Raw genomic sequence first — 20,398 nt, 5'->3', positions numbered from 1 at the left:
CTAGTTGGAGGCTGGTGACAAGTGGTGTCCCTCAGGGGTCAGTACTGGGCCCAGTCTTGTTTAACTTTTTCATCAACGACCTGGATGAAGAGTTAGAATGTACCCTCAGCAAGTTTGCTGATGACACCAAACTGGGAGGTGTGGTAGATACACCAGAAGGCTGTGCTGCCATTCAGCGTGACCTGGATAGGCTGGAGAGCTGGGCAGAGAGGAACCTGATGAGGTTCAACAAGGGCAAGTGCAGGGTCCTGCACCTGGGGAGGAACCACCCCATGCACCAGTACAGGCTTGGGGTGGACCTGCTGGAGAGCAGCTCTGCGGAGAGGGACCTGGGTGTCCTGGTGGACGACAGGTTAACTATGAGCCAGCAGTGTGCCCTGGCTGCCAAGAAGGCCAATGGGATCCTGGGGTGCATCAAGAAGAGTGTGGCCAGCAGGACAAGGGAGGTTCTCCTTCCCCTCTACACTACCCTGGTGAGGCCTCATCTGGAGTACTGTGTCCAGTTCTGGGCTCCCCAGTTCAAGAAAGATGAGGAGCTACTGGAGAGAGTCCAGCGGAGGGCTACAAGGATGATGAGGGGACTGGAGCATCTCCACTACGAGGAGAGGTTGAGGGAACTGGGCTTGTTCAGCCTGAAGAAGAGAAGGCTACGAGGGGACCTTATAAATGCCTACAAATATCTGAAGGGTGGGTGTCAGGAGGATGGGGCCAAGCTCTTTTCAGTGGTGCCCAGTGACAGGACAAGGGGTAATGGGCACAAACTGAGGCACAGGAAGTTCCGTCTGAACATGAGGAGGAACTTCTTCTCTCTGAGGGTGACGGAGCACTGGAACAGGCTGCCCAGGGAGGTTGTGGAGTCTCCTTCTCTGGAGATATTCAAGACCCGCCTGGACAAGGTCCTGTGCAGCCTGCTGTAGGTGACCCTGCTTCGGCGGGGGGGTTGGACTAGATGACCCACAGAGGTCCCTTCCAACCCCTACTATTCTGTGATTCTGTGATTCTGTGAATGTAAGAACATCTAGATTCAGGGTTCTGTAAATATACAGCCAGCTACAAAGAAATTGTATAAGCTGTACAACACTAAAATAAAGCTGAAGGAGACATATCTTTCAGATGAATGTATTGCCTAAATCTGGAATATACCAGAAATTGGTTAAATACATCTTTAACATATTTCTAAAAGAACATAAATCTACTGCCATCTATCAAAACACTGTGCCCAAGAGCAATCCTTACAAGACAGAGACACCCGTGTGTACTACTAGCACTGGAGACGAGAGCTTCAACCAATATACAGCTCTGCGTCAGCTCTAATGAGATCCACTGAAGGGTAAAATGAAGCCAACTGAACTACAAAAACACATACTAGTCAATAATCCCCCTCCACATAGTATATTAAAGCAATTTATTTCAAAGTAGTCATTTTTAAGGGAGGGTAATTGAATTCACAATGTCTTGACTACCAAGGTATTTTCTGACTTTGACAACAGCAGCCCTGGATATTTGGAACAGGAGGTCAAATACAACTTCGAAGTGCTACTTGCCCAGCCATCAGGATGGATTTTTTTGTTTTAATTTGATTTTTTAAAAAAATAAAATTTGAACTTACTTTGAATCCATTTTTGTCACTTTCTTAGTGAAAAATTCATCCACGCCTTCATCCACTCTGCCCATGAGGCCATTCTGATCCCCTTCTGGAGGCACTCCAGCAGATACCTGACAGAAGAAAAAACTCTCTCTGGTATATAACAATCTAAGCATATTTATTTCACTGATAACAATTAAGACTTAAGACAGTATAAAAATAGCGTTTGCCACCCAAACCTCAGTTCAGACAATAGAATCACCACTGGAATTCCCCCTTTAGTCAGGCCAGTTGATGCATTACATCAAACACAAAGTAACCCAAAACACCAGTGACAAATTGGATACTGCAATGCATGAGGTTGGGAATCAAATGCCTCGGGCTTGTGAGAACAGAGCACTAGTTCAGCTAGAAAACAAAAAAAAGCAGTTAAGGAAAAATTAAATCCTGATCAGGTGGTGACTTGAAGATAAAGTATTTTCCCTTTTCAGAGAAAAACATATATTCCAGATTATAGGTTTAGAGATTTAGAAACAGAGCTCCAGCAGGCTAACAGAGCCTTTTATAATTCATTCAATCCAGCACTTCCAAAAGCAGAGAGTCCAAATACAGAACCAGGTGTTTCACTTTCGGAACCAAACACAGATCTTTGCTGAGTGTCTGAAAATGGAAAACCTGCTTCCTTTCTTTGGTTTCTATGTCCACGTTTTGCATGTGGGTGACTGGAGGCATCTAAACTAGGCTGACTTAGTAATACCTGACAACCACAAAAGCCCTGTGAAGATTAGCTTGTGACTCTGCAGCCTCCTGAAGATGAAACCTGACGTCTCCTGGGAGGATTTCTCATATGGTCTAGCTCCAGTATATGGCTTTGATGTGGGAAAGCTCTGTTACCAGTATAGAGACTTCCTCCAACCTAAATGTTGTATGGAAACCTTTTAGGTGACTACAGAGGACTCCACAAGACCCAACCACGAATCAGTATGCCACAAGACAGCAGGGTTCATAATTGGAAACAATTTAAATCAAGAAATCTCCTAGTTGCCATAATAATTCAGAGTAATCCCAGCTTCCCTTTTTAGCTGGAACACACACTCTTTTCTACGCCTCTAAAAAGAAAAATAAACACTCTTAGAAGCTGCTGTTACCATCAAACCCAGCCTCATTAAGCCAGGACAACGGATTGCATAAGAACTAATTCTTTGACACATCCACGAGACTTGTTATTTTCCAGTGGCTGAACCTTGTTAGAAGCCTAGTATTTACTTTGTTATGAAAGATAATATTTTATTGATACTTGCTGCAGCAATGTAATACTGATGTGAAAAGAGCCCACCTGGTAACGACTGCTTTGCTGCCAGTCAAACAGCGTATTTTCTATAAAAAAGTTTTATTTAAAGAAGCACAATGACTTCTCAGACTTCTAACTCTGCCACCTTTGGGGTTTTCTGAAGAGAACTTATTTAGCTGGAACATTCAAGACCCGCCTGGACGGGGTCCTGTGCGGCCTGCTGTAGGTGACCCTGCTTCGGCAGGGGGGTTGGACTAGATGACCACAGAGGTCCCTTCCAACCCCTACTATTCTGTGATTCTGTGATTCTGTGAACATCTGACACTATGTAGAAATGCATATATTGAAGAAATGCATATATTGACATCTGGGTTGGTCACACCAGTGTTGGTTGTCTCAATGTAAGTATTTACCTTCTCTGTCAAAAACCAGTTGACACTGACATTTGAACCGACATGTGTCAACCAAAGTGACTGATGCATTTCAACAAAAATGAGAAACCATTTAATATTGATACTGGAGCCCTCCAGGTAGTAGGAACAAACATGTAAGCATCAAAGGTAAGTGCAACTCCTGAAGGGGAAGTAACGCAAGAATCTGATAAGCTAAGCAAATTGAAAGATCAACCTCAAAACAGAAAGCATCTGAAATAGCAGCAAGTTCCTAAAAATGTACTAAATGTGTACACAAATGTTGAGGGCCAAAAAGGTCCTCAAGGCACAGGATTTTTTTACAGTTATTTTTTATAATGCCTTCTAGGGATCAACATAAATGTAAAAGACTGAGCTCTAGTTTATTTCATGTTTCACGCTCCCAATACTTAAAAAAAAAAAAAAGTTGCATTTCCATTTGTCAATTTTTTTTAGCCTATGTTTAAAAGTGAGCCTTCTGTGTTTCTTTATTAAGGAAAAAACTGTCTTAAAAATGGAAATAAATAGGATGAAACAATCTCTTTCACATATTAGAGATTCATCTCTTTGCTGTACTCAATCTTCAGACATGACAGAAGAACTCATGACGTTAAGATCTCACAAAAATCAAAATGACAAACAACTGTTTCATCGTATTGCTTCAAGGCTACTTGGGGCTGGGTGGTTGTTGTGGTTTAACCTGGCTGAGGTTTTCTTTTTTTCTCATCTCTTATTTTTTTGCCCCTCTGAACACCCATTTCAGTAAAAACTCTGACAAAACCATAAATCTTTCTTCTGCCTGCCTGCTGGCCCACCTCAAGTTAAAAGTTTACATTTCTTCCCCTTTTCCCTATTTTCCCCTTTTTTTCTTACATTTTTTTAGCTTACAACGAACAAATCTGTTTTCCAGCAAAACCAGAGAAGTACAGCTATTATCATCTGAGACTCCTTAAATTACTAAATGGAAATAATGGCAACAGCAAACAACCCAACAGACCCGCTTTAAGCAGTAGGTCAAGATTTTGCCTCTCGCATGTCAAGTGCTTTTCCTAACCACTGCTTTCTGTATTCTAGAAGTGGCAAACTCAGAAGCAAATAAATTCTGCAAAGAGTACCACTGTCCACTCATGGCTCTGGCCTTCAAAATGTGGCTGTTTCATTTCCGGAAGCATCAAAGCAAACATATTAAGTCTTTCAAAAATTTGTTTAGACTTGTTAGAAGTCCGACCTAGGAAGGAATTAAACGGTCCATAAAAACAAGACAGGGACAAATGAGTTTAAAAAAGTTCCTTTCAATTTCTGCAAGTAAATAAAACCCTAATTTCCTAATTAATTTCAATATGGATGAGCATTCCCACAACACCGCACTATCACGGGAAGTAACACTTCTACAAGGAGTAAGTTTTTTGTTTCTGTTGAGCAAGACATCGTGTGTCCTAGTTCCACGCCCAGTACTGGAGCACTTGCCCTCCCACGTCCCCACTCCTTCCCCACATCCATGCCTGTGCAGATGCACAGGATGTGCCGAGTAAGTTTGGAAGAGATGTAAGTTTAGTAACTGGGAACACACATGCGGTTCTGCAGAACTGGAACTGGAAGAAGTAAACACAGATGTGTTTTCACTACAGCGCAGAGACCAGTCCGTCCTTCTGCTACCTCTATCCTTCCCTGTCAAGTGGAAGGGAATGGCAAGTTGGCTTGAATATCCCCTCTGCTTGAAGCTTTCTCCATTTCCAAGCAGTGCACAAAGCACTGTACCGCCTGATATGATCTTTCCCAGAGTTAGGGAAATTTTCAAGGGTCCTCTCTGTCGACAACCATCACAGCCACAGAATTCATTACTAGGCAGCATAACTCAGAGAAGCAATGGCTACCCCTTGATACGGGTTACTTATCGTATCAGCTGTAACCCTCCAGATCTGTCCTTACATACTCTGAGGATATACCGCCACAGAAATAATTCTTTATTGATGTGGTATGCCAAGGAAGTCAAACTGTGGGAACTCCACACACAAACACTTGGGTTCACACCAATGCCTTTCGTAGACTGACAGTGCTCTTCTGTTTTGCTTTTCCAAGGCAGGCTCCGGCATGAAAAGCAGATCTGTGACTGCAGATTTGCTGGCCCAAACACCACCTTTAGTTAAGGAGCTGTGGGAAGCTGGGTGTCACAGAGTAGCTCCTCTGAGAGCTGACAGAAATAAGAATTCACGCCAAGTTACCACATCTTAGTGCAGGCAGAAAAAAGGATTAAGACTTAACAATTCCTTGCAATATAATTGAAAAGTCTCATGATATTTTGTGGGTTTCCTGTGAAAGCTCCATGTACCTCAAGAAACTACTTCCATGAAAAAACAAAAGCACATTAAAAAAGGATAAAACATATCCTGGTTTTAGGCTGTGTCAAACAAGACAAAGAGCTTGTAAGAGGGATTGCACACTGAAAGCCATGAATACAAGAAGAAAAATTAAGTAGTTGCTTATGGCTTTTAAAATGCTCACAGTTGTCCTTATTACATTGCAAGATGTGACTTATAGCAAAAAGCAATCAACAGACGAAATCGCCAGCAATATTTTAATGTAGACTCACTGCTGCTTGGCTGGGCTGCTGCTTTTTATTCCTTTTGGGCCTTAATTTTGTAAAGTGTTCCAGTTTTCTCCCTTCTTCTGATGGCAGCTCTGAAATGAACCCAGAAGTTCGTTTGTCTGGCCTGCTGGAAGGAAACGGTGGGTCTTCTATATGGATAGGTACTTCTTCCAGTGCTTTATCTAGATCAAATTCCATTTCTAAGAGAAATCAAAACTTTCTAGTTAGACTTAACATGCTATTTGAAACAAAAGACAATACCATTCTTCTCTTTTGCAGCAAATAATTATAATCACATTTACAGAACTCAACCACAACATGTTTGTGAGAAGACAGAGAACTGTGAGCAAAGATCTACTACCGAACACACTAGCAGAGTCACAAATCAAAGCAACCAGTGCAGGCCTCAAACGAAATCCAGAGGGAGGGAAAGTCACCTGTGCTTTTCAACCAGGAACCACCTAGAAGACTCTCAGGCAAGCAAAGAAGCAAAAAGGTTTTAAGAAATTCTTACTTACCAAAAGCTCTGGACACTGGCCGGAGCATTCTACTGTGGATGCTTTTCCTTTTTGATTTAGGAGTCATCTATGAACATAAAACAAAACAAAAATTACTTTTGTGGACAGAAGAAATGACAAAGGACACCTCTTCCTTACTATCCAACTTTTCCTCCCTTTCTCAAACATTCAGAATTTTTTCTAAATCAACATTTTGTTCAAATGACTTTGAACAGAACTAGCGAGGTAGTTTATTCTTCCCATTAAAACCACAGGCTGTACACAGAATGATTATCTGAACTGTCCAAGCATTAACTCATTGATCCCCAACTGTAAAACAAGGGAACTATTAAAACCTCACCTCTGCATTTGTGATCATGAGGCACAGAAAACTAACTTACTGTGTCCAGTATTGCACAGTTAATGACAATACCAGGGATAGTCTCCCCCTTGTTCTGGTTTTTATTTTTGACACATAATATACTTCCCCAGTTCATTTGTTAGTAACATGCAGCTGGGAACGGTTAAAATTCAGGTATCTATGCCTCTGGACACCACCACACAGCTCACCAAACTTTCCTAGGAAAATGCAGTCTTGGAGCACACGGTCCTTCTCCAAAGAGCAAAAATATCGTGTCAGTGTTAGCAATATCTCCAGCAAACACATGACTTCCCTGGACTTCAGATATGCTGAGAATAGGTGGAAAGCCACCTTGGCATACATTCAACACAGTTACTGAAAGTTATGCGCTACTATTGTTCTCATCTTCACGTTCCCAGAAAAAAGGAGTATGTTGCCTTAAGATGACAAATACCCACACACAAGACCTGAGTTTGTTATTTTTGCATGAAAGTTGCCCTTATTTTCTTCCCTGAACTATTCTGAAAGTTTGCATGCCGAGAAAGACAGTTTTGCTACAGGAAATGCGTGTGTCACCAATTCCGAACTTCTTCAGATAGCTCAGCATTGTAAGACTTTTAAACAAAAAGTTGACCTGCAGCTTTTTTAAAGAGTTAATTTAAAATGACTCAGCTTCTGCAAAGATGGACTCCTTTTGGGGTAGTTGTACATGCTGGCTTTAGAGACATTCATATACTCCCATTTATGTCCTAGTCTTGAAGCCTAGTGACTTCAAATCTGGAGTGTCAGTCAGGAAGCTGTCATGGCTCACAATTCATTAACAGAACCATTAATCAAGTTTATTAGTATCAATTTTACATGAGCCAGAAAAGACATAGTTGAAATTGACATTTCAGACAAATCATGAATTGTTTAAGGTAAACATTTGTTAGCTTTATGTATGAAAAGTTCAGCGCACAGACTTACACGTACTGAATTTATATTCCCAAAGTAAGTCAGGAGGATAATTATGCCACTATTCACATGCTCAGAGTTATGACAGATTTTCGTACCAGGAAAGTTATCACCCACCTTCTCAAGACTAGAAAAAGATTTGCAGACTGCGGAGCGGGCAGTGATAGCACTGTCTGGGCAACAGAGCTCTGTTTTTATTGCCATGCACATCGTTGGGAAAAAAAGATACCTTCAGTTGCTGCAGCCTTCCACTTCCACATCTGACATGCATCAGTAAATGATACAATAGTTTCAAGACCAGCCAGGAAATAGCTTGCCACCTGAGCAGACTTACCCTCAAACTAATGAGGAGACAAAGTGTTCCTGCATCAAAAGGTCAGACACTACTTCTAGAGTTACCAGTACATTAAATGCAATGGCTTCAACGGCAAGTGGCTGGAGAGGTACTGAACTTTTTCAGTCAAAATTGCAGGGGATTGTGCAATGGGTGGGCAGCTGGGCAGCCTCTGAAGCGCACACCTCGACAGCTGCCAATCCATCACCCAAACCTGAACCAACCAAAGGCATCCTCACCTCATGTAAGAGTTGAAGCAGCTCAGTATTTGAGGGACGGCAACTAAGAGCCACTGTCAGTGGTCCTCTGGTTTTATTTCCAGCCACAGCCCATTTCTCTTGTTAATGTGTATTTGCATGTATTTTGGTCTGCTCGCCACTTTTTTTGGTGGTGTGACTGGAAATTACATCTAGCAGGCTAATGCAGCAACTGATGAGCTAAAGAAGATCAGAAAGGAGGACAGAAATCAAGGCTGATGGGAGACCTTTGATCGCTCAGTAACTTGACAGCCATGGCCAGTGTTCAGGGTGCTCCTGGATGAACACAGATGAGCTGAGAGCTGCACTGGCCCAGGGCACCAATGCCAAACACCACGGAGCAAGTTTTGATGTTCCTGTGCAGTGACTTTAGCGCTCCAAAACATCCCCAGCAGCCGGGAACAGAATGATTTCTTCTTTCTTCCCAGACAAGAAAATGCCCCCACATGACCCTGCAGAGCATGTGCTGATGACCATACTCCAGTCTCCATATCGTTGCTATAACTTACTGTCAGCTTGGCATGATCCATCAGCAGCTTGGTTGCTGGGGATAAAGGCAGAGGGATAGAGATGCCTCCCATTTGCTTTAACAGCATGAATAACAGCTATCCATCCACGTTTATTTGAAAACCTTCTGTTTTCTAGCCTGTTTAGGAAGTGCACAGATGAAAGGCTCCTTGCCAAGTGAACTTTCTAGATCACACGCAAAGCAAAATGGGTCAAAGCATTACTTTAAATAGGCCAATGTGCTCTTTTTACAAAATATCAGATCTAATCTCAGCTTAATATCTCAGCCACCGTGCAGTATGCTACAGCAGCAGAGTACATGTCATTACCAGAGGAGATTTCTGAACTCCTAGGGAAAGACCTCTGCCTCTCCCCAGCCTGAGCCCCATCTCTCATAGTTCATGGAAGCAGTTCAGGTTTGGCAGACGCACCTTCTGCCTTCCCACCACCTCTGGCCACACAAGCGTAACGTGGCTCTCCTGCCTTACGTTTCACTCATGGACTTTACAGAGGAAAGCTGTTAGTATCACCCCCCTCTCCTTCACTTCTTCTGCATCTTCCAGGGACTTTCCGTTCCAGCAGAGCACCTCTTGAACTTCTTCCTTGTTTTGTCTACTTTTCTGTGAGCACACTGTAGGCAGCCCATCAGAACAGATAAAAAGATTAACTGTGTCTCTGGGTGTTGGGCAGCCCACTTGGAAGTCTGCATCCCCCCGTGCCACTGAGCTCTCTAGAGATGGCTCCACGAAGGTACCCCTCTGCAGCAGATGGGAGCCAGCACATCTCCGCCACATCCCCAAAAAAGGGCTTATTCAGAGTGCGACACTCTCATGTGTCCAAGCCAACCTTAAACTCCCAGGATCTCTGCCCATGATCACTTTAACAGATTCCTCCCTTCTGGCTCCCTTCCTCACAAAACTATCTGAGTGAGCTCTCTTGAGTTTTCTTACATTACCAGCTGCGAAAGAACACTAGTATCTTGGGAATTAAAAACAACAACTAAAATCACTTTGTTCTGAGTGCTAGAAAACAATGTGCTTTTACCAACAGGGTCTCAGATACTCTATATTCCTTGATTATACAGATAATCGAAATTACTCTCAGTGCTGAGGGATATTCTCATTTCTATGTTTTTTCCCTCCTCCTCCCAAGTAATTTTTATTCAATCCCATAAGATACAGGTATGCTCTGTGACCCTGCTGTCGCTTCCCTTTCAAAAGATTTCGAACAAACTAATGAACAACTTCCCTCTCCCTCTTGAAATACAGCTCCCCAACCAGTCTCCCTCCAAACCTCCTTCCGGCAAAACAACGCACGGGTTTTCAGCTTCCAGAGCACATTAAGGGCCACAGCACAAAAAGGTAAGAGCAGCAGTCAAAAGGTTAAGGTGATTCACCTTGACAAAGAAAACCCAACTGGCTAAACTAAGACAACCCCTGACATCTCTTCCACTCTAGTGGCAAAAAAGTCCTAGTTTATGCCCATTTTTAAGCCACTCTTTCATTAAGCTGGATGGCACCTGAACATAAAACCAAATCACTAGGTTTTCTTTCTGAGCAGTAATGTTTGTGCTTATACATCTGACATCAGCACTCTGCTTTGGTCTTAAAGCCAAGGGATGCTTTAAATTCAGATGCTACGCTAGCAGAACCTTCCTGTAAAATCCAGTCTCATCCCTGAACCGGTGCCTATTTCGTTTGTAGGCGCAGATGGATGGCACTACAGTCTCCCAGGAGACTCATAAGGCAATACAGACGCAAATGGAGCGCAAAAACATAAACAAGTAGGCCAGAAACAGCAGAGCTAAAAAAATACTTACACTTGTACAGCAGAGAGTCTCCATGCAGCAAAAAAGAAAGAAAAAAGAATATGAATGGGGAAGACCAAGCAATAGCAGTTCTCAGGAAAGAAGGCAAAGCCAGAATTCACCAAAATAAAGAAAACAAAAGCCAAAACACTTAGAAGTCTTAGTGGGAAAGGTAACATGCAGGAATGAGGTCAAAATCCTTTGCATTTGGAGGTGCTAAACACTTCGTGTTTCCAGAGGATAACCAGAGAAGGTCTTGTTTTATCTACATTGGGACAAACTCAGGTTTTCAGATGTTTGTTTCCATTATGGCACTCACTAATGGTGCCAACCTGCCACCTGCTGTCCCAATGTACCATGTTTTTTCATTTTGCTGGCACCAGCAGTGAGAAAAAACTGTAATTCTTTTATTTCCTAGTCTGAAGGAAGCTTCTGAATTAAAAATCTGCAGTTTGTTGTGGAAAGCAGGAGAGCAAGGAAAACAAAACAAAGCTTCTCTTGGAAGAATGACAAGGGATGCAAGTTTGTTTTCCTGAGGTTTAAATAAAGCTAATCCAAAGAAACAGTATTTCTTCTTCCCATAAGAAGGTTCAGAGGCACAGGCCTTTCAAGCATTTTTGGTATACTAGAAGGATGCCATTCCATTAATCAAGCACGACCTTTCCTCTCCCCTGCAAAAGTGTATTTAAGAAAAAAAAGCAAGCAGCACAGCCGTCATATGAAGCAATGCCATATCCCATCTCTTGGAGGGCACATGACCCATCCAATCACACTCCTCCTTAATTTAGAGTCAGAAAAAACAACTGTTAGAAGTGTGGTTTTGCCTTCAGGTTGAATGGGAACTGCTGTTATAACAACACTGCAGATTCACAGTGTTTGTCACAGAAGTCAATAGCCATGGTCTGGATTAAACTACTCGGCAAGGAAGTGCTGTGTTTATAAATGGATATTGCACTGGTGTTAAATTATCAGCAGTGAAAATAGTCTGTGCATAACAACAAGTTCATAATTTCATTGTTGAAGGGATGTTAAGGTCAGTTATTCAATGCTTTGACATTTTCAGCAATAATGATCCACTTGTCACGGTTCATCCTTTGAAGCTTAACTGTAGCTAAAAGTTTTAAAGACACGATGGGCTATCTTTGAATAGCAAGAGCAGTGTTCTTGCACACAGCCCCAGTACTTTATTTTCCTACTGTTCTCAGGGCTTTGGGTTTTTTTATTTGTGTGTTGTTTTTGTTTTTAATTTTTATTTTCCTTTACTTTCAGAAACTTTGGCTTTACGCAGGAGTTCCGAGTTAACAGTGATCCAGGCAAGCCTCCTCATTACTCTCCTTTTTGTATGCTATCCACACACACACAACTCTCATTCCCTTTCCCTGCCAGAATCCATGTTCTCCTTTCCCTTGCCCATCTGCTGTACTACCATTCACTAGGACTGCTCTGAGACTGCTGGAGAGACTGCAGAATCCATTGAGAAACATCTCTAAAACTAAAACCACCTTAAAAATTAATCTCCAGCACACTTTAAAAAAAAAAAAAAAAAAAAATCAATCTGCAACATGGTTTCTCTTTCAGACAGCATTCTTCATAGTACTCCAGTGTGTTCTATGTATTTAATGCACAGGCAGGAAAGTTATTTATACTGTACAAGCAGCTGGAGACGAGATTAGACCAAAGTGCAAAGCATTATATATAACAGGAAGTAATCCCAGGATCTGCGGAGTTTACAGCCCACGGCCTCGGTCCAGCAAGGGCTTATGGAAGCTCCTACCTTCCACACTTCAGTGATCTCACTAAAGTGAGTGTGACTACTGAGGCACTTCAAAGGTGCTAAACAGCTTGCGGGTGGGGAGCAAGGAGGGAGAAGGCAGAGGGGGAGGCACACAGCAGGCAGAGGGTTAGACAAGGGAGCACCACTGAGCAAAGCAAAGGCTAAGGGACTTGCCTGAAGTCACCAAGGGATCTGCCTGCTTTGCGGGGAACCTGACATCTGTCTTCGGACCCCTGAAGTACTGCAGACCACGGGGCCGCCCGAGCCTTCCCTTCATTTGCTCTCAGCATAATTGCAAAAGAAAGCGGTCTGCCTCCCAGCGTACATGGGCCATTGCTAAAGACAAAATGCCAACCCACAACCAAAAGTCCCAACCAAATTCAACCCAAACAAAACCAGAAACTGGATCAGGGAATCATAACAATGTGCCAACTGGGAATGAGCTGTCAGAAAAAGTACTTTCAAGGACTCTTCTAGAACAGTTTAAATCAGTGCTGAACTATTTTGGCTATATGTATTTTGTGGGGTATGCCTTTTTGAGAAAGAGCCATAAGAAAACAAGACATTTTATCACGAGTCCTGCTGTTTTCTTTCGCTGTAAGGAATCCTGACCTGTAAAGCTGCCATGATACAATTTCAGTTAATCGACAGCTCCCACACTTTTTCTAGCCTTCTAACTACCTTTGACAGAGATGTCACACATCTGTTGTCTCATTTAAAAATAAAAATTAAAAAATTTTCAGGTATTCTTTATAATGCAGAGCAGTAAATTGACCAACTTTGCTTTTTGGTATATGAATCTTTGGACACACAGGTGTCTCACCATTTGTATAGAAAGTCTTAGAAACTAGAACGTTGCTACAGCTTACTTCAACTACTGAAGATTGTAAAACATGATTTCAAGGGTAAAACCCTCAGCATGGCTTGCAGAATTTTAGCTATGTACTTCCCACTAGTAGTGATGGTAACCTGAATCACTGTCCTTAGAATCTCCCTCTTGAGTGCCATTGTCCTTGGAAAGTTAAATGCAATGACAAAATCCATGACAGCTAATGGAGTATTTTACAAGAGAGCAAAGCCACTAACACATGGTTTAGAAATCAAGGCCAAGCTGCGATAGACTGCTGTTTATTGATACAGCTGTCCTGAACGTAGTGGCTGTGCATTTTTATACCTAGTCCTGACCTTGTATTTCAGAGTTCTGTCCTCCCTCTGGAAATATTATATATAAATGTTGATATTGTAAATAAATATGGCATACAAATAATACACACATGAATTTAAGGCGTATGTTTGTTTATTTGCTTCCCTTCTCCAAGAGTTGAATTTCTTGAGAAAAAGGTATGGTTCAGAATTAATTCAATTAGTCTCATCTAAACCAGCCTGACCTTTAGAATCACTTTGTGCAGCAACATTTTCTGAAGGAAAAGGAGCAGCACTGCAGTAAGATAAGCTCAACAGATTTGCCCTTGAGCTCATTTCATCTTCCTAGCCAAGCAACCTTTGCTTTTCTGCTTGCTGAGATGTGGCTTGTGTACTCTGTGATATTTAGCCAAGTATATCAATATACTCTTTCAATTATTAATTCTGCATTTGCATCTTTCAAGTGATGTAAAATTCCTGCTAATAAATATTCCTGCTTATAAATATCCAAAGCTTTTATTACAAAGAGTGAAAAACAGATGCATGAATTAAACTGAGCAGTTCCTAAAACTATTAAATTGAATCTCTTATTTCATGTTCTGAATGAGTATCCTGCAAGGAACTCTGCCTGCAGCTACCACCTGCAAGAGAAAAAGCAATTCTCAACATCATCAGTTCTGTTTTCTACTTGCACATGAAGAGGCTAGCAGCATCTTCTACAGCGGCTGTGTTTTAAGATGAACAAAGAGGATGGTTCTAACTAATTTTTTTCAGTTAAAACCGAAGTGTAGAATGGAGAGTTGCTACAGGTCAGTTGGCACAAACTACCTTTTTAAGCCACCACAACCTGCCTGCCTGTGGTTGTTCATTACTTTCAGCTGGCAAATGCTGATACAAAAATTACTCTGTTCATGATCTAAACTTCCATATAGTAAGAAGAAAAAGCTCTTACACTCAGTAAACATGAAGGGGAGGACAGCCATTTAAGATATTCTTAGGCAATTCTTTAAAGACAGCCACCATACACATCAGGTGCCCTGGAAAATAACCTCATTAAAACAAGTTTGAGGCAAGGTACTCCTGAATGGAAGTGTTCAAAGTCAGGTGGGATGGGGCTCTGAACAACTTCATCTAGTGAAAGATGTCCCTGCCCATGGCGGAGGGGTAGACTAGATCATCTTTAAAGGTCCCTTCCAATCCAAACTTTTCTATGAATTTATGAGCAGGGACTGTTTTATCTGCCTGTCCCACAGCTTCCCAGGACTGAGAACCAACACAGCTTCTGCATCTCTCCTTCCTTCTGACATCCTGAAGTGAACAGCTACCAAAAGGATAAGTGCTCATCCAGGCAAAACCCGTCAGCCATCTTCTCACCATCACTAGACCCTCTGGGGGCAGACGATGCATCGCTTGCACTGAAGCAGTGACATTTCCAAGGAGAAACGCTGTGGGGAGACTCATGACAGTGAATCAGGTACAGTTTTCCTTGGATGGGGAAGTGGACTAGTAGCCTCTCTGCTCAGAATTATGATGGGAAGGTTTACCCTTGAAAACCCAGGCATACTTGAGCTGCTGCTCTTTTCTCATTGAAGTTTGTTTCAGACATCTTTCCAGCACACGCAGTAAATTTTTACACCCCTCAGACACTTTGAGATATACTCTGTGAACTTAAACATTGAAAAAACCACACCCCACCAACTTTCTGAATTTTCAGTCCTGTCAGGAACTACTATATCGAGATATCTCCCTATTAAAAACAGGAGATATCTCAATAGGCAACTAGCAAATATTCTAAGACCCTGTATGGGAAACAGAAATATTTGAGTAGAGCATTTGAGTTTCTTCTCTAAAACAAACTGATAGAAAGGGTGAATCATAATTACCCAAGAGAGGATGGCAAAACTCAAAGGCTGGTCTATGGAGTGCCAGCACCCAAGCATGATACATGTTTTAAACAATGCTGCTTGGTCAGACAGTCACGGGGCAGCACATGAGCCTAGGAAGGACAGAAACACCATGAATGAAGAGGAAGATGCCTACCCTGCAAAGCAGAACTGCTCACCCGCAAGCGTGGAATTCAGTGCTGGCTGGCATCAAGGCCATTCTGCAACTTCTCAGAGTATATGGACACAAACTTGCCCTGGGGTATCTAAATACCATAGTATTAGAAATGACCCACAGTTAAAATGTATATGATAAAAAGAGGTTCTGATCAGCTTTGAACGAAACTACCCTGACTTTTCACTTATGTTGTCTTTCCATCCTGCTCACTCCTTTTTGTTTTCTTTAACACCTGCTTACTTCAAGGTTTTTTTTCACCAGTTTAAGTGCTTTTGTTTTCAGACCACTATTCCAATCTCATCACTACTGACTTAAAAAATTCACAGTAATTCAATCTTTACTCACATGAAGCAAGATCTTACTGCAGAGATACACCCACCACTTTGCAATGAGGCTTTAGCTGATCTGAATAACTGCAGAAGAAAGAATCCGTCTACCTCTAAGTTCTGCTCTAGTCTGAGAGACAGAGATGTTTTAAAAGGAAGCCTGACAAATTTATGATTAGGATTGTGTGATGCAGTTGTCAATGACAAGGATGAGATTTGATGACTTGGAAGCTGTATTCTAGCCTTTTGGCATGATGTAGTCTTGATTTTATTTATTTATGCAAAAGTTCCTATTCCGGTAACCCAGTCTGGATGGGGCTTTGAGCAACTTGGTGTAGTGGAAGGTGTCCTTATAGGTATTAACTTTGCAGACTGAAAAAAATCATAACCCTCCTGTTCTTCTAGGTGAAGCAAGAACCATGAAGCACTCACATGAGTGAGACAGATTTGTGCATGTGCTATTTTCAGCAGGCTCTCCAGATTTCAGGGTAAACAAGACTCCCCCATACAACACAGATAAGTAACGTGTCAAGTTATTTGAGACACTGGAAGAATCAAAAAGCAGAAGAAAGGACCACGCAACCTATACAGAAAACTCCTCAATCAGCTGAGAAGGTCAACTTGCCAGATATTAATTGAATCCAGAAGCATTACAGCAGCAGGCAGATGTGTGCTATGCAAACAGCGCTCTTAGAGGTTATTCTCATGCTGTTTGCTGTTGTCCCTCAGCCAAAGGTTGCAGAGTCTAGATTTTGGCAAGAACTCCTCCAATGAGCTCTTGCTAATCTGCCATGGGAAATAATGAGCAGGTTCTTATAAACAGAGGCTGTGGAAAGATGAATTCTGGATGTATTTATGCTGAACACCAACTGACCCCACAGCTCTGCTGGCAAGAGAGATCACACAACTGCCCCCTGGCCAGCTCGTGCAAAGGGGCTTTGTCCTCATAACTTGTCAGCTTTACCTGAAGTAGGTAAGCGAGCGCTTGGGTGATCCCTGCTGCTGGCAGTACTGTCTGGCAAGGCAGGCGCAGCCAGGAAGGGACAGTCACCTCTCACGAGGTCAGTTAAGCTGGATGGGTGTCCACCAGCAGGCTACAGCCTGCAACAGGGAGCTGGTGCCTGCTGAGATGACTGCCTACAGCCCAAACATTCACAGCCTTGCTAGAAGTATGGGGAATGGAGAGACCAAGCAGCTGGGGCTGGCATCACCTTACAGACTGCATAGCTGCATGTGCAAGACCTTTCTGTTTGCCACAGTCCAACTTCTTAGTGGTAAACTCCCTCTTAAAACCACTGGGGAGAAGTTAAACTCTCAAGACCAGTGCTTCAGTGAGTGCTTTGTTACTCAACTCTCCTTTCCATGTTGTTTTTTCATGACACATGACACACAATGATGGCAACTCAGTAAGACAACTACAGCCACAAAGGACATCACTACACATCCTTCCCTCCACCCCCAATACAAATCTGGGTCTACTAAGGCAAAACAAAGCATCAGTGTTATGGGAAGACAAGCTCCTGATACAAAAGTGCCATGCTGCAAACAGAATACCCAGCAGCTGCACTTCACAATTGTCGTTTCAACCTAAGCAGAAAAGTTTCAAATTTTACACTATTTTTTTTCTTAACCAAGCATGTAGTGCTGTTACTAGAAGTAGTTCATCACATTCTTCGCTTACTTCATATTGTGCCAGTTATGTACCCTAGATTATGAGTAACATCTCTGTCTTCTGACTCTGAAACCTCAGTTGGTTTAAGAAAAACATACTATATATCAATTATCCATCACCTCCTTCCACTCACAGAGACCAAGAAAGAGACATTGAAAGTGAGGTTTCTTCTAAAGGGTTTCAGCTGGGAACATGTAACCCCTCATGAGCCTGAAAGACTGGAGTCTGTACTCTATACATGTAACAGGCATTGAATAAACACAGATAAGAACCTCTAAGGGCAGTGAGGGTGCTGCAAAACTGTATATAAAGGAACCCAGGAAAAGATAGGTAACAAATATTCACCATTAAAATTCATGTAATCATAATACTAATGGTGAGGCTAACATATAAACACACGACTTGCAAATAAACAAGATGTTCACAGGTTCTACAAAATTTTCACACCGGCTCCCTTTGTCTCTCATTATCTCAGTCACAGCACGGCAGGCATAGGGAAGGGCTCAGGGAGCACACTGGCACTCACTGTGCCCCTCCTGGTGATGTTTTCATAAACTGTCCTAGTTCGGGGTGAGTCAGGAATATTATTGCACTCCCACTGAAGTAGATTTGCCCGCATGCCTGTGATGGAGCCTTTTCAGAAGCCAAGAATACTCTCGCCTACCATAATGCCAATTCCTAGCTTCCCACAGAGTGCTGTATTTACTGCACATCAAAGGCCCAGTCTGCTAATGCATACAAGGGAGAGACTCAAGTGTCACAATCAATTTAATCCAGCATTCATCCAGGCTGCTGCCTTTGCCCTCATCCCTGCCTGCTTGTTCCTGCCGCTCAGGATTTGTTTTGTGAACTCAATCAGAGTACTAGTCAGTCTGTAAACTAACCTGGGAAAGAAATCCTCCATAAAAAGCTGCATTTTCAGCTGAATCCATTCCCACACCCAGTTTGCAGTGAGGCTGTGTGAACACCAGTACAAGTGTGAGGGTGTGGGCAGGAAAGAAAGAGCTGTGTGAAGGGGAAAGTGGAATTGCTCTTTTTCAGCAAGAACAATGATTTTTGCTGGATTAAGGCACTCGCAGAGCTAGAGCTTTATTTATAGCACAGGAGAACATTAGGAGTCCACCAGGAACTGGGGTTTTTATTGCAGAGGGTATTCAGTCCTTCATCCAAAAAACTGACTATGCCTAAGACAATTCTGCTGCAGGTAAACAGAGAGCAACAAGAATGGGATGTGGTAGCCTGTCTGGGCATACCAGAGAATCTCTCATTTTTCTTTCTACAGTATCAGCACACATGTACATATGAGTCTGTGTCACGATTTTCTCCTTCCTCCAGTGAAAGCAACTGAAGGAGTTTCTGCTGTTTTATTTCTAAATTGTTTTGGATGAGGGAGTGGGGAAAGAACAGTATTTAGGTGGTGCTTTATGAGTTTTCATTTTTTTAAAAATAAATTTAATTCTGGTGTGGTGAGTGCAATTTTCCCTTTTCTCTGAAAACATTGAGGTCCATACATTCCTCGTCTTTCAGAACCCACAGGTTCATAAGTCTGGATGCTCGACTAGTCTGCTAAATATTTGACAATGGCTAGTTAGTATATTCCCAGGAAAAACCATACACCACTAATGTATGAGTGTTCTGCTAGTTCTGCAAATTTTATTCTCTACTGTACAGGTGAAATCTGTTGTTCAGTAAAGACTAAACATTAATATATTGCTCAGGGGATTTTTTTGTGGGGGGATTTTATTCTTTAAACTTTCCTCCATTAAAGTCATAGAACCGTCTCTATGGTTAAAATTAGAAATCAGTGAGAAATAGCTAAGATTCAATATTCATCACAGGCAGTTATTTTCTATTAGCTACAAGCATTTTTGCAAACACATAATTTACCATCCAAGCATTTCAATATAACACTGAAAAGCTTTACAGAAGATTAATAAGCAGACTTGTGTATTACAACCTACAACCCTTCATGTTTCCTACCATACCTCTTTGTAACGCAAATAACCACTGCTTTGCCCTAAAAACAATACTTATCCTGGCTGTATGCTTGTTGCTTACTAGAGTAATAAAATTATATTGCTGAAATGGATATTTTAAAGATGATAGGTACAAAAATTTCTAGTGAAAAAAAGCTATTTCTCTGAAAACTTTTCTTTAAATAGTGGCTCAACTCTGGTGATGGCCTTTTAGTATTCTGGAAGCCAAACTAACACTCCAATAGCCAAAAAAATCAAAAGCTTTAGAATGTAACTGTTAAATACAATCATGGGGAATTGAGCACCATTTCATATCTCTTGCTTCTGCAAAGAACTAACAGCTACGAAAGAATATAGCACAACTAGAAGCATTACGCAAAATTAAGTCAGTTAGTATCTACCTACACAATTACACATACCAAGATACGTGATATTCAATCTCAGTAAAATAAGCATCCCTCATTTAAAGTTAGTTTTAAAATGCATGCATTAGTTTAAAATGTGTCACTCTCATATATGCACAGAAAAATTTAGAGAAATCATACTATTTTATGAAGTTTATTCATGATTGAGTCTAAGCTCTGAAAAGCAGGCCATGGTTTTTCCTTTAATCGGAGAACAATACATAATTTTCTGCATAAAGATTTTTCTTTCCATCTTACTTATACACAACTTTTACCTAATGACTTATTACCCTCAACACAGCTCTAACTAAATGTAGGCAACTGAGAGAGCTGTAGATTAGGGAAGGATCAATTTACTGTAGCGCAGCTCAGAGAGATCAGAAACTCTCAGGTTCATAATGTTCCAGTTATCACATCCTACACTGGACCACCCAATCACTCCCAATGTTCTG

General features: G+C 41.8%; 1 protein-coding gene across 4 annotated transcripts in view; it reads right to left on the bottom strand.

The window, feature by feature from the left end:
• Positions 1-20,398, bottom strand: part of CARMIL1 (capping protein regulator and myosin 1 linker 1) — a 200,105-nt gene that overhangs the window by 19,248 nt on the left and 160,459 nt on the right. For 2 of the 4 annotated variants that reach the window (XM_075416603.1, XM_075416605.1), the window contains exons 30-33: positions 10,603-10,620; positions 6,392-6,458; positions 5,877-6,073; positions 1,610-1,716 (exon numbers count right to left, since the gene is read on the bottom strand). In XM_075416603.1, coding sequence (XP_075272718.1) covers positions 1,610-1,716; positions 5,877-6,073; positions 6,392-6,458; positions 10,603-10,620 — 389 coding nt within the window. The remainder of the gene's footprint in view (positions 1-1,609; positions 1,717-5,876; positions 6,074-6,391; positions 6,459-10,602; positions 10,621-20,398) is intronic. The other 2 variants (XM_075416604.1, XM_075416606.1) reach the window with 1 other exon arrangement.

This window comes from Opisthocomus hoazin, chromosome 3 (genome assembly GCF_030867145.1).
Source record: "Opisthocomus hoazin isolate bOpiHoa1 chromosome 3, bOpiHoa1.hap1, whole genome shotgun sequence".
Classification (NCBI taxonomy): domain Eukaryota; kingdom Metazoa; phylum Chordata; class Aves; order Opisthocomiformes; family Opisthocomidae; genus Opisthocomus; species Opisthocomus hoazin.
Note: the sequence above shows the minus strand (reverse complement) of the source record. Positions and strands in the feature narration are given on the sequence as shown.